The 16,953-nt window shown below is 38.4% G+C and overlaps 1 protein-coding gene across 1 annotated transcript in view; it reads right to left on the bottom strand.

Moving 5' to 3' along the window:
* The window catches only part of AGO2 (argonaute RISC catalytic component 2), a 175,557-nt gene that overhangs the window by 45,436 nt on the left and 113,168 nt on the right, over positions 1-16,953 (bottom strand). Inside the window, exon 4 of the mRNA XM_036763392.1 lies at positions 5,743-5,924. Coding sequence (XP_036619287.1) covers positions 5,743-5,924 — 182 coding nt within the window. The remainder of the gene's footprint in view (positions 1-5,742; positions 5,925-16,953) is intronic.

Raw genomic sequence — 16,953 nt, 5'->3', positions numbered from 1 at the left:
GAGTTAATCATAATCCCTCTTTGATACTGGTCATAAGTAGTCATCTAACCTCTCCTTGGAGTCCTCCAAGATGTAGTAGCTCCTTCCATTTCTGGAAAGCTTTAACTGGACTTTGTTTTACTGAGCTAAAATTAGTCTCTCTGAAACTACCACCCCTTCAACCTAAATCTGCACTTTAAAATTAAGCAGATCAAGCCTAATCCACATGGCAATCCCCGCCAGCACCCAAAGTCCATGCACACATCTGCATTTGGATATTTTCTTGTATTATTCTCTAGCTGCTTCACATCCAGAATCACAGAACTATGGAGTCAGATAAGTAACTTCAGATGGAATACATTTCAAGGACTCCCTGACTAACAAAGCAGAATGCAATAGCTAATAGCACATATTTATATATTGCTTTAAGGTTTGCAAAGCACTTCACATGTTATCTCATTTGAGTGTCACAACAACCCTATGAAGTACGTCCTATTATTATTTCTACTTTAAAGAGGAGGAACCTGGGGCTGAGAGTCAGTGACATACCCAGGGTCACACAGCTAGTAAGTGAGGAGGGATCTAAATGCAGGTCTTTGACTCCAAGTCCTGCAACTTTATCCACTAAGGCACACTATCTCCTGAAGGACTTATTTTTATTGTTATTTTTTTTCCCGCATAGGCAAAATGTATAAGTTCCTAGAGAGCAGGACTCTCATCACAGGATGGGCATAGAGAAGTCACTTAGTAAATATCTATTCACTTGTTAGAAATATTGTAGAGGGGATTTTAGACAGGGTGTGCTAGTAAATGTTTAACAACCAGATCTCCAAAAAAAAAAAAAAGTTTCTGCAACACACTTTTAAGTTTAATCTGCATTATTAATACTCTCCCATCACTCTTAAGTCTAGAAATCAACAAAACAATAAAGCCCTGATTTGTAGCCATTTGTCAGTTTCCAAATTGCAAATGTTAATATTTTGGACTTAACAACTGTCTCTTGTGAGCCAAGTTGAACCAGTGTCTAGAGAACTGAATGATTAAAACTCTAATAGTGTTGGAGATTCGAGATCAACCCATACCTGAGAACAGATCCCCTCTTCAACCTCCCTCTGTTTAGAGACCTCCAATCATTGGGGAATTCACTGAGGAGCCCACTCTACCTTAGGACACCTGTATTATATGTGGAAGCCTCTAATACCCAGATCCCATACCATTAAGCACCTCTGGTAGTACAGTAGAAGAGACTAGAGAATGAGATAAGGGGAAGGATGAATTAAAGGAAAGGATCCAAATCCAATTTAGGAAGAAAATAAATTAGATTTATAGATAGAAGGGATCTTAGTCTCTTATTTAGTCCATTGCCCTTATTTGGTTGATGAGGAAAATAAGGTCCTAAGGTGTTATATATTCTGTCCAACATCACAAGGATATTATGCATCAAAAGCTGGGAACCAGGGCAAGAATTTTTGCCTCCAAATTCAGTCTCTTTGCTACTCTGCCACGTTGCTGACCACAAAGAAAACAGACAGCACAAATGAATAAGGGTAGACTGTGCACATGTAGCTCCACATTTTTATTATCCATCAGAGAGCCAGTATACCATAGTGCGTAGAGCAGCTAGATTTTGAATCAGGAAGACCTCAGATTCGAATCCTCCCTGTGAAACGCTGTGAGCAACAGTGAGTCCTTTAACCTCTGTGTCTTCATCAGTAAAATGGGGATAATACCTGTAATGCCTACCCCAGAATTAGAGTGAATCACAAATGAAATCATGGAAAGTGCTTTGAGAGAGTTTAAAAGTGCAATGAAGCCCCAAGGAGTGGACTGCATGTATTAGAATTCATATTAGCAGAAATATGCCATGTGAATTTGAATAACGTGATCAATTCCTAGGATTCATTATTTGTACTAATCAGGACCTGGCTGTCTTTGAACATAAGTTCTTCATAGTAACACTTTTGTGGGGTTGAAAAGTTCGATGTAAAGCATCTTGCATTTTAAGATTATGCCAGGCCTTCATGACAGTATCAGTCCCAATCATGACTTATTACACTGCCTAGTGACAGTCACTTTCATACGAAAATTTTTTCAGGGCATAATAAAAGCTCACAGCTTTAGATACCAGCTTTGAATGTGTGTCTTAGATGCATCACACTTGTCGGAATCACGGTTACTCTTCCTGAGGCAAGACACCAAGACCATCTGCCAACGGTCTATTAAACCAAAAGATATATAAACCAAAATAATATAAAGATAGAAATCAGAAAACCCACCATCCCTTTATACCTATAGAAGTAGGAGACTGTTTATCAGCACAGGGTCAGAAAGGCCTGTACTTGAGCCATACCCAGGGTTGTCTGATGTGAATTAATTACTTGCGTTTCAACATCGGGTGTGTGTGTGTGTGTGTGTGTGTGTGTGTGTGTGTGTTTGTGCGTGTTTGTATATAATCTACCATTTGGGGTGTACCTTTAAAACATCAATAGATGCTAAGATTGATTGCCCACAAATGCTATTAGGAGGTAGCTCATGGCTTTAGTTAACCTTTAAAGAAAAGTAAGTGATGTCTGTATGAAAGGGTAATCCCTGAATTCCTGAAAGGTACCTTTTTGTATAGTCAAAGAAGAATAAGAGGGGGCGGAACCAAGATGGCAGCTGGAAAGCAGGGACTTGCTTAAGCTCCCTCCCAAATCCCTCCAAACACCTGTAAAAAATGGTTCTGAACAAATTCTAGAGCTGTAAAACCCATAAAATAGCAGAGGGAAACAGGTCTCCAGACCAGGAGAGCCTGGATGGTCACTAGGAAGGGTCTATCGCATGGTGCTGGGAGCAGAGTGCAGCCCAGTGTGGGCCGCTCCAGGACAGATCAGACCTGAAGTCAGCCAGCCGCAACAGGCCTTGGGGCCATGAATCAGTGAGCTGTGGTAGTTACCAGACTTCTCAACCCACAAACACCAAAGAGCAGATTAGAAGGAAACTGTGGGATTGAGATCAGGGCAGTCCGGCCACTGGCCCTAGGGGTGGTGAAGGTGGTGTGGCGGTGGCAGCAGCAGGAAGCTCCTGAGGCTGCTTCCAGAGCTACAGTGTCAGCTGCTTTCTGAGTCCCTGGCTCACATGGTGGGAGGAATCTAGTAGTGGATCAGAGCGGGAGTGCAAGGAGCACTTTGTGGGCACAAAGGCAGATTCTCTTGCTGCGCCCTGCTTGGATCTGTATTGCAGTCCTGGTTGGTGGTTCTCGGGGGAGGAGGAGCACTGTGGTGACAGAGCCTGGGGTGATGGTGGGGTAGAAGTAGCTCTGAAAACAGCAGTGCTTGAACCCTAAAGCTTGGGACAAAGTACTCTCTTCTTTACAAGCAGTCATATCCTAACAGAAAGCTCAAGGGTCAAGTAGTAGGCTGGGAACAGGAACAGGTAGCAAAAACAAACTCAGATTCAAACTCAGACTCAAACTCAAACTCTAGATTCCTTTTTTTGGCAACAAAGAAGATCAAAACATACAGCCAGAAGAAGTCAACAGAGTCAAAGAGCCTACATCAAAAGCTTCCAAGAAAGATATGAACTGGTCTCAGGCCATGGAAGAGCTCAAAAATGATTTGAAAAAGTAAGTGAGAGAAGTAGTGGAAAAATTGGGATGAGAAATGAGAGTGATGCAAGAAAAGCATGAAAAACAAGCCAATGACTTGCTAAAGGAGACCCCCAAAAATACTGAAGAAAATATCACCTCAAAGAATAAACTAACCCAAATGTCAAAAGAGCTCCAAAAAGCCAATGAGGAGAAAGGCAGAATAAGCCAAATGGAAAAGGAGGTCCAAAAGACCACTGAAGAAAATACCACCTTAAAAATTAGATTGGAGCAAATGGAAGCTAGTGACTTTATGAGAAATCAAGATATTATAAAACAAAACAAAAAGGAATGAAAAAATGGAAGACAATGTGAAATATCTCATTGGAAAAACCAGTAACCTGGAGAATAGATCCAGAAGAGATAATTTAAAAATAACTGGACTGCCTGAAAGCCATTATCAAAAAAAGAGCCTAGACATCATCTTTCAAGAAATTATCAAGGAAAACTGCCCTGATATTCTAAAGCCAGAGGGTAAAATAGAAATTGAAAGAATCTACCAATCACCTCTTGAAAAAGAACCCCAAAAGACAACTCCTAGGAATATTGTTGCCAAATTCCAGAGTTCCCAGGTCAAGGAGAAAATAATACAAGCAGCCAGGAAGAAACAATTTGAACATAGTGTAAACACAATCAGGATAACACAAGATCTAGCAGCTTCTACATTAAGGGATAGAAGGGCTGGGAATATGATATTCTGGAGCTCAAAGGAGCTAGATTAAAACCAAGAATCACCTACCCAGCAAAACTGAGTATCATGCTCCAAGGCAAAATATGGACTTTCAATAAAATAGAGGACTTCCAAGCTTTCTCAGTGAAAAGACCAGAGCTGAATAGAAAATCTGACTTTCAAATACAAGAATCAAGAGAAGCATGAAAAGGTAAACAAGAAAGAGAATTCACAAGGGACTTAATAAAGTTGAACTGTTATGTTTACATTCCTACATGGAAAGATGATGTGTGTAATTCATGAGACCTTTCTCAGTATTAGAAGAGTTGAAGGGAATATAGACAGAGAGCACAAGATAAGTTGAATATGAAGGAATGACATTTAAAAAAAAGGAAATAAATTTAAGGGGTGAGAGAGGAATATATTGAGAGAAGGAGAAAGGGAGAGATAGAATGGGGTAAATTATCTCACGTAAAAAGTAGCAAGAAAAAGCAGTTCTGTTGGAAGGGAAGAGGGGGCAGGTAAGGGAGAATGAGTGAATCTTACTCTCATCGGATTCAACTTGAGGAGGGAATAACATACACACTCGATGGGGTATCTTACTCCACAGGAAAGTAAGGGAAAGGGGATAAAAAAAGGGGGGGATGATAGAACGGAGGGCAGATAGGGGGAGAAGGTAATCAAAAGCAAACACTTTTGAAAAGTGATAGGGTCAAGGGAGAGAATTGGATAAAGGGGGACTGGATAGGATGGAAGGAAATATAGTTAGCCTTTCACAACATGAGCATTGTGGAAGTGTTTTACACAATGATACATGTGTGATCTATGTCGAACTGTATGCCTTCCTAGGGAGGGTGGGTTGGAAGGGAGAGAGGGGACAGAATTTGGAACTCAAAGTTTTAAAAGCAGATGCTTAAAAAAAAAAAGCTGGTTTTTTTTGCATACAGCTGGGAAACAAGATATATAGGGAATGGGGCATAGAAATCTATCCTGCCCTACAAGAAAGTAAGGGGAAAGGGGATGGGGGGGGGGGAAGTGGGGTAAAAGAAGGGAGGGCTGACTGGGGAACAAGGTAATCAGAATATATGCCATCTTGGAATGGGGGGTGAGGGTGGAAATGGGGAGAAAATTTGTAACTCAAAATCTTTTGGAAATCAATGTTGAAAACTAAAATATTAACTAAAAATGATAAAATAGAAAAAAAGAGGAAAAAGAAGCTTTAATTTATCCTCCTCTCCTGTTGAGAAGCATTAAGGAAAATTTTCACATAGTAGATCTCTATGATTTTAGTTGTTGGAATGAATTAAGGTATCCTGACTAGTTAGACTAGATAAATGAAAATTTGACCTAATTTACAATTCTATTTGAGTTTTTTCTTTAATTCTTAGGCAGTATTCTAGTTTGCAGATGGAATTCCTTCATGTACTGAAAAACTGGCTAATAACAAAATCACATTTGGTCCTCTCACCTCATGGATGGCAAATGCCTCATCACTACATCCAGTGCCTGGATGGTTTCAAAAGGAACGCTCGGTAGGCGACCAGAGAGTGCATCATGCAGAGCTTGGAGACTCACACATGACATCCATTTTATGGCCACCTTAAATATCCTGTCTTTTCCTTCTCCGGGTAACGTGACCTCCAACTCCACCTGCAACAATATTAAAAACAAACAAGATGATTCTTTCCATTTCAAAATAGAGATGGTAGTTGAAGCTACTGAAGGAAGAACTCTAGGTCTGAATCCAAAACTAATATAACTGAGTTCAACTGGAATGAATCTTTACTGAGTGGCCATGACAGGCCTTTCTGACACTGTACTGAGCTTTTGGGAGACAGTAAAAGAAAAATGACCAAGGTCCTCAGAGAATTTGTAACCTTATTAGGAAGACAGCCCATACATGAACCAGCTGGAGATAATGATTATATACCATAATGGAGATATGAACAGCTTATATAATAACAGGAGACACTACTTTCTCATGGAACTTTAAACTAACATCCCTTCCACCTCTAAATTCCAAGAAGGGAAGGAGAGATCAATATGACTTACACTAACCAGAAAAGGCTTTAGACCAGTCAGTCAACAAGAGTTTATTAAGTTTCTACTAAGTGCCAGATATTATGCTTAGTTTAATAATCATAATAGCACAATCATCTATCACGGATGTATGAAACATACAGCCCACAGATGCTGCCCAATTTTGTCAGAATCAGCTTAAAATGCAATTGGGAAATATCTAACAAAATTTTGAAAATACAATAAATCACAGATAATGTTAATTTGAGATTTTCTAAGTTTATATGCAGTGTCCTTTCTATTTGAATTTGATACCACTGATCTACAGTGCATTAAAGTTCACAAAATGTTTTTATGCACTTGATCTCATTTGCAACCATAGCTAACACTTATATACAGCTTTGAAGTTTGCAAAACACTTCACACACACACACACACACACACACACACACACACACACACACACACACAATCTCATTTGATTCTCAGAGATGCCCTAATTATCCTCCTTTTAAGATGAAGAAACTGAGGCTAAGAACTAAGTGACTGACAATTGGGAAGTAGCTGAGGAAAGAGATGAAATCAAATCTCCCCAGTTCCAAGTCTAACACTTGATTCACTGCTATCCATTGTACTGCTGAGTTGTTCAATATTATCTGCACAATAATTCAGTGAGGGGGGTTGTAGAAGTGTTAAACCCAATTTTAAAATGAGGAAAAACAAAGCTTTGAGAAGTTAACAAGAGTCTAGTCATTCAGACAGTTCTGAACCTACTTTTATGAACCGCTACCATAATCCACTCAACAAAGTGAGGATTAGACAATGTGTCAAATACACCTACAACAGGTTCTAGTATTTCCATGATCTACCTTACTAGTCTCCTGATTACAAATCCAGTCTTCTTCCCTCCATACCCTATTGCCTTGGATACAGGTAGATATGTTTCAGGGCAGAGAAAACAGATGAGAAATTCCAAGGCCAAAAGAATATATTTTTAATAAAATTTTTAAAAATTAAATAAAAATTTAACTAAAATTTAAAAGGGAACTGTCACAATATGACAGTGAAATTTGAGCACCAATAATAGCCTTAGAATTATCTGAGGCCTGTAAAGAAGCTGTTGAACTCCATAGATGGTATTCACCTTTAAGGGATTTCTGAGTCCCCTCAAAAGCATAAAAGACTCAGTTGCTGACTGAAGAACAAAAAGGCTGTGAATGAAAAGGAAGCCCAACTCCTTGGGTGAATGTGCAAGAAGGAATACTCAGTGGAAGCAAAAGTCAGTGTTATTTGATTTCTAGAACAGTAAATATATATTTCTAATACAGGTAATAAAAAACAATCCATTGTAATTCCTTTTTTTTCCTCCATCCCATCTAAATGTGGAGATAGGAAAATTAATCGGGAGGTAACCTGGTTCAAACTTCATGTAAAATACTAATCCTACCTACAATATTGCCAACCCACACTGATCCTTCTTCTGTTTATTTAAAAAATATTACTTTACTTTTTCTCCAGTTACATGTAAAGACAATTTTTAACAATCATTTTTTAAAAATTGATCTCCAAATTTTCTGTCCCTCATCTCCCCTGTCCCTGAGATAGTAATTTGATATAGGTTATATGTGTTTAATCATGCAAAACATATTACCATATTAATCATGTTGTGAAAGACACAGATCCAAAGGTTAAAAAAAAAAACACCACCGAAAAAAATAAAGCTTTTATCTGCACTCAGACTCCATCAGTTCTTTCTCTAGAGGTAGCTAACATTTTTCATCTTGAGTCCTTTGGAACTGTCTTGGATCACTATATTGCTAAGAATAGCCAAAGTCATTCACAGTTGATCACCGTACAGTATTGCTGTTACCATGTACGGTATTCTTCTGGGCCTGCTCACTTTACTTTGAATCAGTTCATATAAGTCTTTTGAGGTTTTTCTGAGATCATCTTGCTCATCATTTCTTATAGCACAGTAATTTTCCATTACAATCATATACTACAACTTGTTCAACCATCCCCCAATTGATGAACATTCCCCCCTCAATTTCCAATTTTTTGCCACTGCAAAAAGAGCTACTACAAATATTTTTGTACAAATAGGTCCTTTCCTCCTTTTTTCAATCTCTTTGTGATACAGACCTAGTAGTGGTATTGCTGGATTCCTGCTTCTGTTTAAAGGTGTACTAGGGGAGGCTTTTGAAAAAGATACTGACTCATTTTTTATTTAAACTTTTCCAGGAACATTTGGCACACTCTTTATCTAAACAGTGATGTTTTAAGCCCATTGGAACATGAAAATGCAGGGCACAGTTAATTCTGTGGTCAATTTTTAATTAATTTAGGATTTCCTGTTTGGGAAAATATTAGAAACCTCAAATCTGTAAATGAAGTGTAACAACCACCAAAAGGCTTTTGCCTGTCTTTGATATCTGAGGCAATCTTCCTTTCACTAGGTTAGAGATACAAAAGAAAATAAACCCCAAATATGTTAAATTTAAAAGGATTTATATACCTCCACTCAAATTGTGTTCTATGATCCCTATCAGTCTAACATAGGTTGTGTGGACACTGCTTCAAAGAGTAACTTGGTTAATTCAACATATGAGCCTCACATAGGAAAGACTCAAGGATAAGTTCAAGAGTTAATGTAGTACTATAGAATGAGTGTTGGATTTATAGACAAGAGTACCTTGATTCAAATCCCAGCTTTGCTACTTATTATTTATATGACCCTGGAAAAGGTCATACAAAAAAATAACTGTGGGCCTTGGTTTCCTCATCTATAAAATGAGTGGAATGGATGGCCTCAGAGGTCTCTCCACATCTAAATCTATGAGTAGAAGAATTAATTTAGTTTGAATGAGAAAAATGAAATGTAATTAAATTTGTAAGTGATTCTTGATCATCTCAAACTATTTCCAAATGAGGGAAAGAAGAAATCAATGAAGTTCTTTTGTATAACTTTCAAAGTCCTTCACGATTTGTCTCCAACTTAACCTACCCATACAACCTTCATATACCCAATGCTTTCACACAGTGCTCTCCAATATGGAGTGAACACATTCCACAGAGAAGAAATGATATCAGTCAAGAAGAAAATATTGTATTTATATTTGAAGTTAGTAATCATAAATTAAAATTTATAAATACTTAATATGCAGACTGATACCAAAACCCTCACTCATCCCATGTTACATGTAACTTATGCTACACAAAGTATCCTGAAAAAAGGGTAAGAGTTCCATACCAACATGGAAGGGATAATAGCTTTCTCATTCAATTTTCTTTTAGCATATTGTGACATATTGTGGCTTACATGTGATGAATTCAGTGTATTATAGATTGCATTATCTCATTTTAAATGAAATAACCCTTATAAAATGGACAAGTAGGGGGTGGAGCCAAGATGGCGGCTGGAAAACAGGGATTAGCGTGAGCTCCCCACCAAGTCTCTCCAGAAACCTATAAAAAATGGCTCTGAACCAATTCTAGAACTGCAGAACACACAGAATAGCAGAGGGAAGCAGGGCTCTAGCCCAGGACAGCCTGGATAATCTCTGGATAAGGTCTATCCCCCATGAAGCTGGGAGCGGAGGGGAGCAGAGCAGAGACCAGCATGGGCGGCGCGGACTGACCAGACCAGGACCGGGCGGAGCATGCCCTAGCACCCTGAATCAGTGAGCTGTGGCAGTTACCTGACTTCTCAACCCACAAACACCAAAGACAACAGAGGAGGTTAGTGGGAAAAGCTGCTGGGGACCGGGATAGAGTTTGCAGTTCAGCCACAGCCCCAGCGGCAGCGGAGATGAGGCAGCTACAGAGCTGCAGTTGCTTCCACAGCCCCAGGCCCACCTGGTGGGAGGAATTAAGTGGCAGATCAGAGCAGGAGTGAAGAGCCTGCTGAAGATCTAAGTCCAGTCCAGGTTGGGTGTTCTTGGGGAAGGAGGAGTGCTGGTGTGGCAGAGCTGGTGCATCCCCCCAGGCGTGGAACATAGTTCTCTTAACTCTACAAGCAGTTATACCCCGCTGAAAAACTCAAGGGTCATGTAAGTTCGCTGGGAACATGGCCAGGCAGCGAAAACGCATTCAGTCTCAGACTTTGGAATCCTTCTTTGGTGACAAAGAAGACCAAAACATGCAGACAGAAGAAGTCAACAAAGTCAAAGAGCCTACATCAAAAGCCTCCAAGAAAAACATGAATTGGTTTCAGGCCATGGAAGAGCTCAAAAAGGATTTGGAAAAGCATGTTAGAGAAGTAGAGGAAAAGTTGGGAAGAGAAATGAGAAGGATACGAGAAAACCATGAAAAACAAGTCAATGACTTGCTAAAGGAGACCCAAAAAAATACTGAAAAATATACTGAAGAAAACAACACCTTAAAAAATAGACTAACTCAAATGGCAAAAGAGCTCCAAAAAGCCAATGAGGAGAAGAATGCCTTGAAAGGCAGAATTACCCAAATGGAAAAGGAGGTCCAAAAGACCACTGAAGAAAATACTACCTTAAAAATGAGATTGGAGCAAGTGGAAGCTAGTGACTTTATGAGAAATCAAGACATTATAAAACAGAACCAAAGGAATGAAAAAATAGAACACAATGTGCAATATCTCACTGGAAAAACCACTGACCTGGAAAATAGACCCAGGAGAGATAATTTAAAAATTATTGGACTACCTGAAAGCCATGATCAAAAAAAAAGCCTAGATACCATCTTTCAAGAAATTATCAAGGAGAACTGCCCTGATATTCTAGAGCCACGGGGCAAAATAGAAATTGAAAGAATCCACCGATTGCCTCCTCAAATAGATCCCAAAAAGAAATCTCCTAGGAATATTGTCACCAAATTCCAGAGTTTCCAGGTCAAGGAGAAAATACTGCAAGCAGCCAGAAAGAAACAATTTGAGTATTGTGGAAACACAATCAGAATAACCCAAGATCTAGCAGCTTCTACGTTAAGAGATTGAAGGGCTTGGAATATGATATTCCAGAGGTCAATGGAGCTAGGATTAAAACTAAGAATCACCTACCCAGCAAAACTGAGTATCATGCTCCAAGGCAAAATATGGAGTTTCAATAAAATAGAGGACTTTCAAGCTTTCTCAGTGAAAAGACCAGAGCCGAATAGAAAATTTGACTTTCAAACACAAGAATCAGGAAAAGCATGAAAAAGTAATCAAGAAAAAGAACAAGAAAAAGAAATTGCAAGGGACTTACTAAAATTGAATTGTTTTGTTTACATTCCTACATGGAAAGATGATGTGTAAGATTCATGAGATCTCAGTATTAGGGTAGCTGAAGGGAATATGCATGTGTATGTATGTGTGTGTGTGTATATATATATGTATATATCTATATGTGAGTGTGTATGTATGTATATGTGTGTGTGTGTGTGTGTGTGTGTGTGTGTGTATAGTGAGAGAGAGAGAGAGAGAGAGAGAGAGAGAGAGAGAGAGAGAGAGAGAGAGAGAACACGGGCACAGGGTGAGTTGAAGATGAATAAGGGATGAGAGAGGAAGACAGGGAGAGATAGAATGGGGTAAATTATCTTGCATAAAAGTGGCAAGAAAAAGCACTTCTGTAGGAAGAGAAGAGAAGGCAGGTGAGGGGGAATGAGTGAATCTTGCCTTCATCAGATTTGACCTGAAGAGGGAATACCATACATACTCAATTGGGTATCTTACCCCACAGGAAAGAAGGAGGAAGAAGATAAAAAAAAGGGGGGGATGATAGAAGGGAGGGCAGATGGTGGTGGAGGTAATCAAAAACAAACACTTTTGAAAAGGGACAGGGTCAAGGGAGAAAATTCAATAAAGGGGGATAGGAAAACAAAAAAAAATGGACAAGTAGCCTAAAAGCATTCTTGCAAAGAAACTATGAAACAAGAATATTATTAATGATGCAGGCACTAGTGAACATCAAGAAAACAGCTCTGTTGTATGAGCTCTTTGTTAGCCTTATTCAAAGAAAAAAATGTAGTTCTAATCAGATAATAAACCAGCAAAAATGCACAATTATCCAGATTATTTAAAATATGGATTTATAGCCACAATTGTTAACAATGAACCTTGTTGTGAGCATATATTGGGTCTTAACACATTAGCTAACGACAATATGAAACCATTATGATTCGCAAGACATTAAAAAAAAACCAAGCTTTTATTGCCATAAATGATGTCACTTTATAATTTTCTAACCTGTTTAAAAATCTTCCAAACTGTGTTAAATAAAGATTTTTTAAAAGTTCACAATATTGATATTAGTCTTACAAAAGACTTTTGTAAAATTTACAAAATAAAAATTGTTTACATACGTTTTATACTATATAATATTAGTACAATAGCAGAGTATACAATAAACACATTGAGAATGAATTTTCAAAAATATTTATTTTTATTATTAATTTATTTTAAACTTAAATACACAACTAGAAAAGAAAAAGAAACATAAACTTAAATATTAAAACAAATACAAAACAAGAAAAGGGGGGAAAAACCAATGCCATGTGCACAGCAGAACATAAGAGGATTCAAAACATACAGCAATAAATGTCCATTTCAAGAAAACCTATATAATAAATACTACTCATTGTGTTCAGAGCTATCCATCTTCTGTTTGCTTCCTTGCAAGTTTTCTTTTGTTCTCTGCTGTGCAAATTTTACTTTGTTCTTTTTTCCCCTCTTCCATCCCCCCCTTTCCCCAAGAAGGTGAGAATTAAGTTCAGATACACACACACAAACTATATATACAAGCATGTACACATACATACATACTTACATATGCATACATATAGATATCTATAATCATACTCATATGTATACATATTTATTCATGTGCATCTATATAAGGCCATATGATAGTTATTAGCTATTATAATATGTATTACAATACAGTTATATATAACTATATGAAATTATATAGTTATTATAGTAATTAGTCCTCTGTTTCTCTGAGGGTGGATAACTTATTCCTTCTTAAGTCCAAGTCTTTCCATATTTTTCCCAAGTCCACCAACACGTCATCTTCTATGCCACAGCAATATTCCAACCTTATACTGTCTAGTTATTCTAAATAGTCTAAAATCATATTGATTGACATAACTAACATATAGTGTAGTTTCCCTATTTTTCTTTTAGGATTAAATCTATTTTAGCTTTAACTTTGAGATCATGATATCTGCCCCTGCTTTTATTCACTAATAAATTCTACTCCTGATCTTCATTTTATGTTTGTGTGTATCTATTTCCTATCCCTCCTGATTCCTCTATTTCACTTCTACCCACTACCTTGTCTTCCTATTATATAACCTAACCTGTGTACTGTTTTTATGTTGTTTTCTGATTTTTTTTCTCTCCTTGTTATGTTTAATTCCTTAGCTAGTTCAAATGTCACACACTAAATGAATCAACTGACATGTATTTATTAGATAATTATTATGTAGCTATTTGAGAAGCAACATGTTACAGTGGGGAAAGGAGAATATCTGGAGTCAAGAAACCTGGGTTCAAATCCCGGCTTTGCCATGTACTACCCATGCAGAATTTGGATAAGAAAAATAAGCAAATTAAACATAATGGTATTAATGATGATAATAACAACAACAGCTGCCAGCATTTACATTTGTAAAAAGTATTACATACATTGTCTCATTTAAGCCTTACAAATAACCTTTTAAGTAGGTGTTATTATCATGACTGTTTTATGATGAAGAAACTGAGGCTGAGAGATGTGAAAGGATTGGTCCAAACTCATAGTAGCTAATATGTGTCTGAAGTAGGGATGGGAACTCAGGTCCTGGATCCTAAACTCTATCCATGGTACCTTCTAGCCGCCCAATTGAAATGAAAGGCAGCATGGTAAAAAGGAACATGTGCTACATTTGGAGTCTGAGGAGCTTTGACGTTCATTGTCTCTGTGACCTTAGGACTAGATGACTTCTAAGGTCCTTTCGAGCTCTAAATTTAAGATCCTTTGCTAATTTGCAGTTATTAACTTTAAGCTGCAGAATTTGATTGACACCAAAGTTCTATCAGATTTCACTCCATGTAATAAAAACACTAGGCAATGTTTATAAAATTGTTTGAATAACTATAAAAAATGCACTTAATTTAAAAAAAAATGATTCCTAGAATGTTTTTCTTTTAAGCAAAATGTTTCTGTTTTCTTTTCTGTGGGAAGCATATTTTTATTTTATTTTAACACATGTACACACACACACGATCATTTCTGTATACACAAAACAAAAAAAAAACAGAATTCTATATGAAAAAGTCTTTTAATACCCCTTTCTTTTTTTAAAAAGCACATAATTCTGCAAGTTACTTTGAAAACCATTCTATTTATCTTCCCTTTCCAACATCACCTCTATTTGCTTTTATCTATCTTACTTATTAATGTGTTTTCAGTGATAGGATCAGGAACCACAGTCAGCTTTTTCTAGGAATTTGGCAATGAAAAGGAAGAGTATCCTGGTTCAGTCCTTTCAGTTGTGTCTGACTCTTTGTATGCCCATTTGGAGTTTTCTTGGCAAAAATACTGGGTTTGCAATTTTCTTCTCCAGCTCATTTTACAGATGAGGAAACTGAGGCAAACAAGATGAAGTGACTTATCCAGGGTCACTCAGCTAGTAAGTGCTAGATTTGAACTCAGGAAGAGGAGATTTCCTGACTCTAGGACCAGCACTTTATCCACTGCACCATCTAGCTGCCCTTGAAAAGAAGTAATCTAGGACTATAGCTTGAGGGCATGATAACATCCTTTTTTAAGGATAAGGGAGATCTGGACATATACATAGACAGAAGAGAAATAGCCAGTGCATAGGGATATTCCAACTAAAAATCATGTCCTGATACAGTTTAAGAACTTGACCAGGATGAATTGTTCTTGTCAGAATGAAAAATAACCTGGGGGTCTCCAATAGCACTGACATCTTTCTAGGGAAACAAAAACAGTCCATTCAGCCATACCCAAATATGTAGAAAGGGTGCTGGACTTGGGGTCAGAAAGACATCAGTTCGATCATGCTTCAAACTCTTAATATCTATGTGACCCTGGGCAAGTCAGTTTCCTCATCTGTAAAATGGGGATAATAGTGGCACCTACCTCACAGAGTTGTGAGCATTAAATAAGATAGCATATATAAGGCTTTGCAAACTGTAAAAAATTCTACATAAATGCTAGTTATTGTTGTTATTATGATTATAAAGTTAGGGAGGATGAGATAAGGTAACATTTGGAGGTTATAGGAGATGTTTTATCTCTGAATACCAAGGAATAACTAATTGTTGAGTCTTCTCCAACAGAGACAACATGAAGTAGAGACTGAGTTATAGAGAGATATAGGAAAGCATTTTCTTTCAAGTCACCTGACCCCTCTGTCCTCTGTTCTCTCATTTGCTAAATGATAAACATGAATTAGATCTCTAAAGTCTTTTCCAGATTTAGTTAAATCAACAAACACTGGGATGTACAGGTGTATGGGAAGACTAGTACCTCTGATATGAGGGCTGTCAGGTCCTATCTCATGGCTGCTTTCCATTTTTGGTGCCTGTCTGACTCATCCAACCTGTGGCTCCAAGAAGCTATATAGCATGTGAAGTAGCCACATCCTGGCAAACCATTTCAGCAGATGGGCTAAACCAGATTGAGAGTAACCAAAGGGTCTCAAACCGATCAGTGATTTAGGGGGATGTGACGATTTCTCCCAGCAGAATAGGTGGATGAGAACAATTTGTTCCAACAAGTCATGAAGGTGGCAGAAGCAAGTGCTGAGGAATGCTTAGAGCTTGATTGGATGCCAAGATCAGCCTCTGTATCCTGAGCCATTACCAGTTGTCTTGACTTTCGTCTTGCCTTTGAACTTCAATGACTCTGGAAGACAGAGTAAGGCTAACAACTTCATTCAACTCTGCCTCACTGAAATCCAATTTATGCTTGAGTCAAAAGATATCACCCATACCATCTTACCAATTTTAACCACTTCAAAGTCTTGTGGCAAGGGGAAGCAGCAGGTGCAAATACAATGGGAGTTTTAGTCATAACCCTGCATACAGGCAACCTAAGCCTAGGATCATCTAACTGGACTGAAGCAGCTGTGGGATTTGGCAGCCCTATGGGTGTCTGAGCAGCCTTTTTAAAGGATTGTACTGCTTACCTCCTGATTCAAGGAAGGGGCTAGAAAACATGCCCTAAAAAGTCTGCTTCATCCAATCTAGGCCGGCTTAACATGGTGTAACCAGAATGGCCTTTGTTTTCTTTGAATGGCTCAGCTTGCCTCATTGAGCCTCTGGACACTGTGGCTTGCTCTTCCGGGGCAGGAGGCCCGGGGAGCATGCCGGGAAGCAGACAGCTTCCTGTGTGAGGAGTCATGGGGCTGGCTGTGGGGAGGTGTTGGCGGCTATGCTGGGGGAGGGGCCAACTCAAGAACCAATCAGCCCTGGTCATTCGGGCGGAGCTTGATGATGTCAAAAACCCTATAAGAGGGGAGAGGACAGCTTGAAGAGCTCTCTTTTCCTTTTCCGGTTGGAGCCAGCGACAGTTACGACAGTTACGTCAGTTACAGCGACAGTTACATCGTCAGTTACAGTTGCAGCTTCAGTTACAGACACAGACACAGCTGAGGCAGGAGCTGCCAGTAGCAGAGCTGATCTACGGGAGGAAGC

The sequence above is a fragment of the Trichosurus vulpecula genome, chromosome 1 (genome assembly GCF_011100635.1).
Source record: "Trichosurus vulpecula isolate mTriVul1 chromosome 1, mTriVul1.pri, whole genome shotgun sequence".
Classification (NCBI taxonomy): Eukaryota; Metazoa; Chordata; class Mammalia; order Diprotodontia; family Phalangeridae; genus Trichosurus; species Trichosurus vulpecula.
This window is presented reverse-complemented; position numbering and strand designations above follow the sequence as displayed.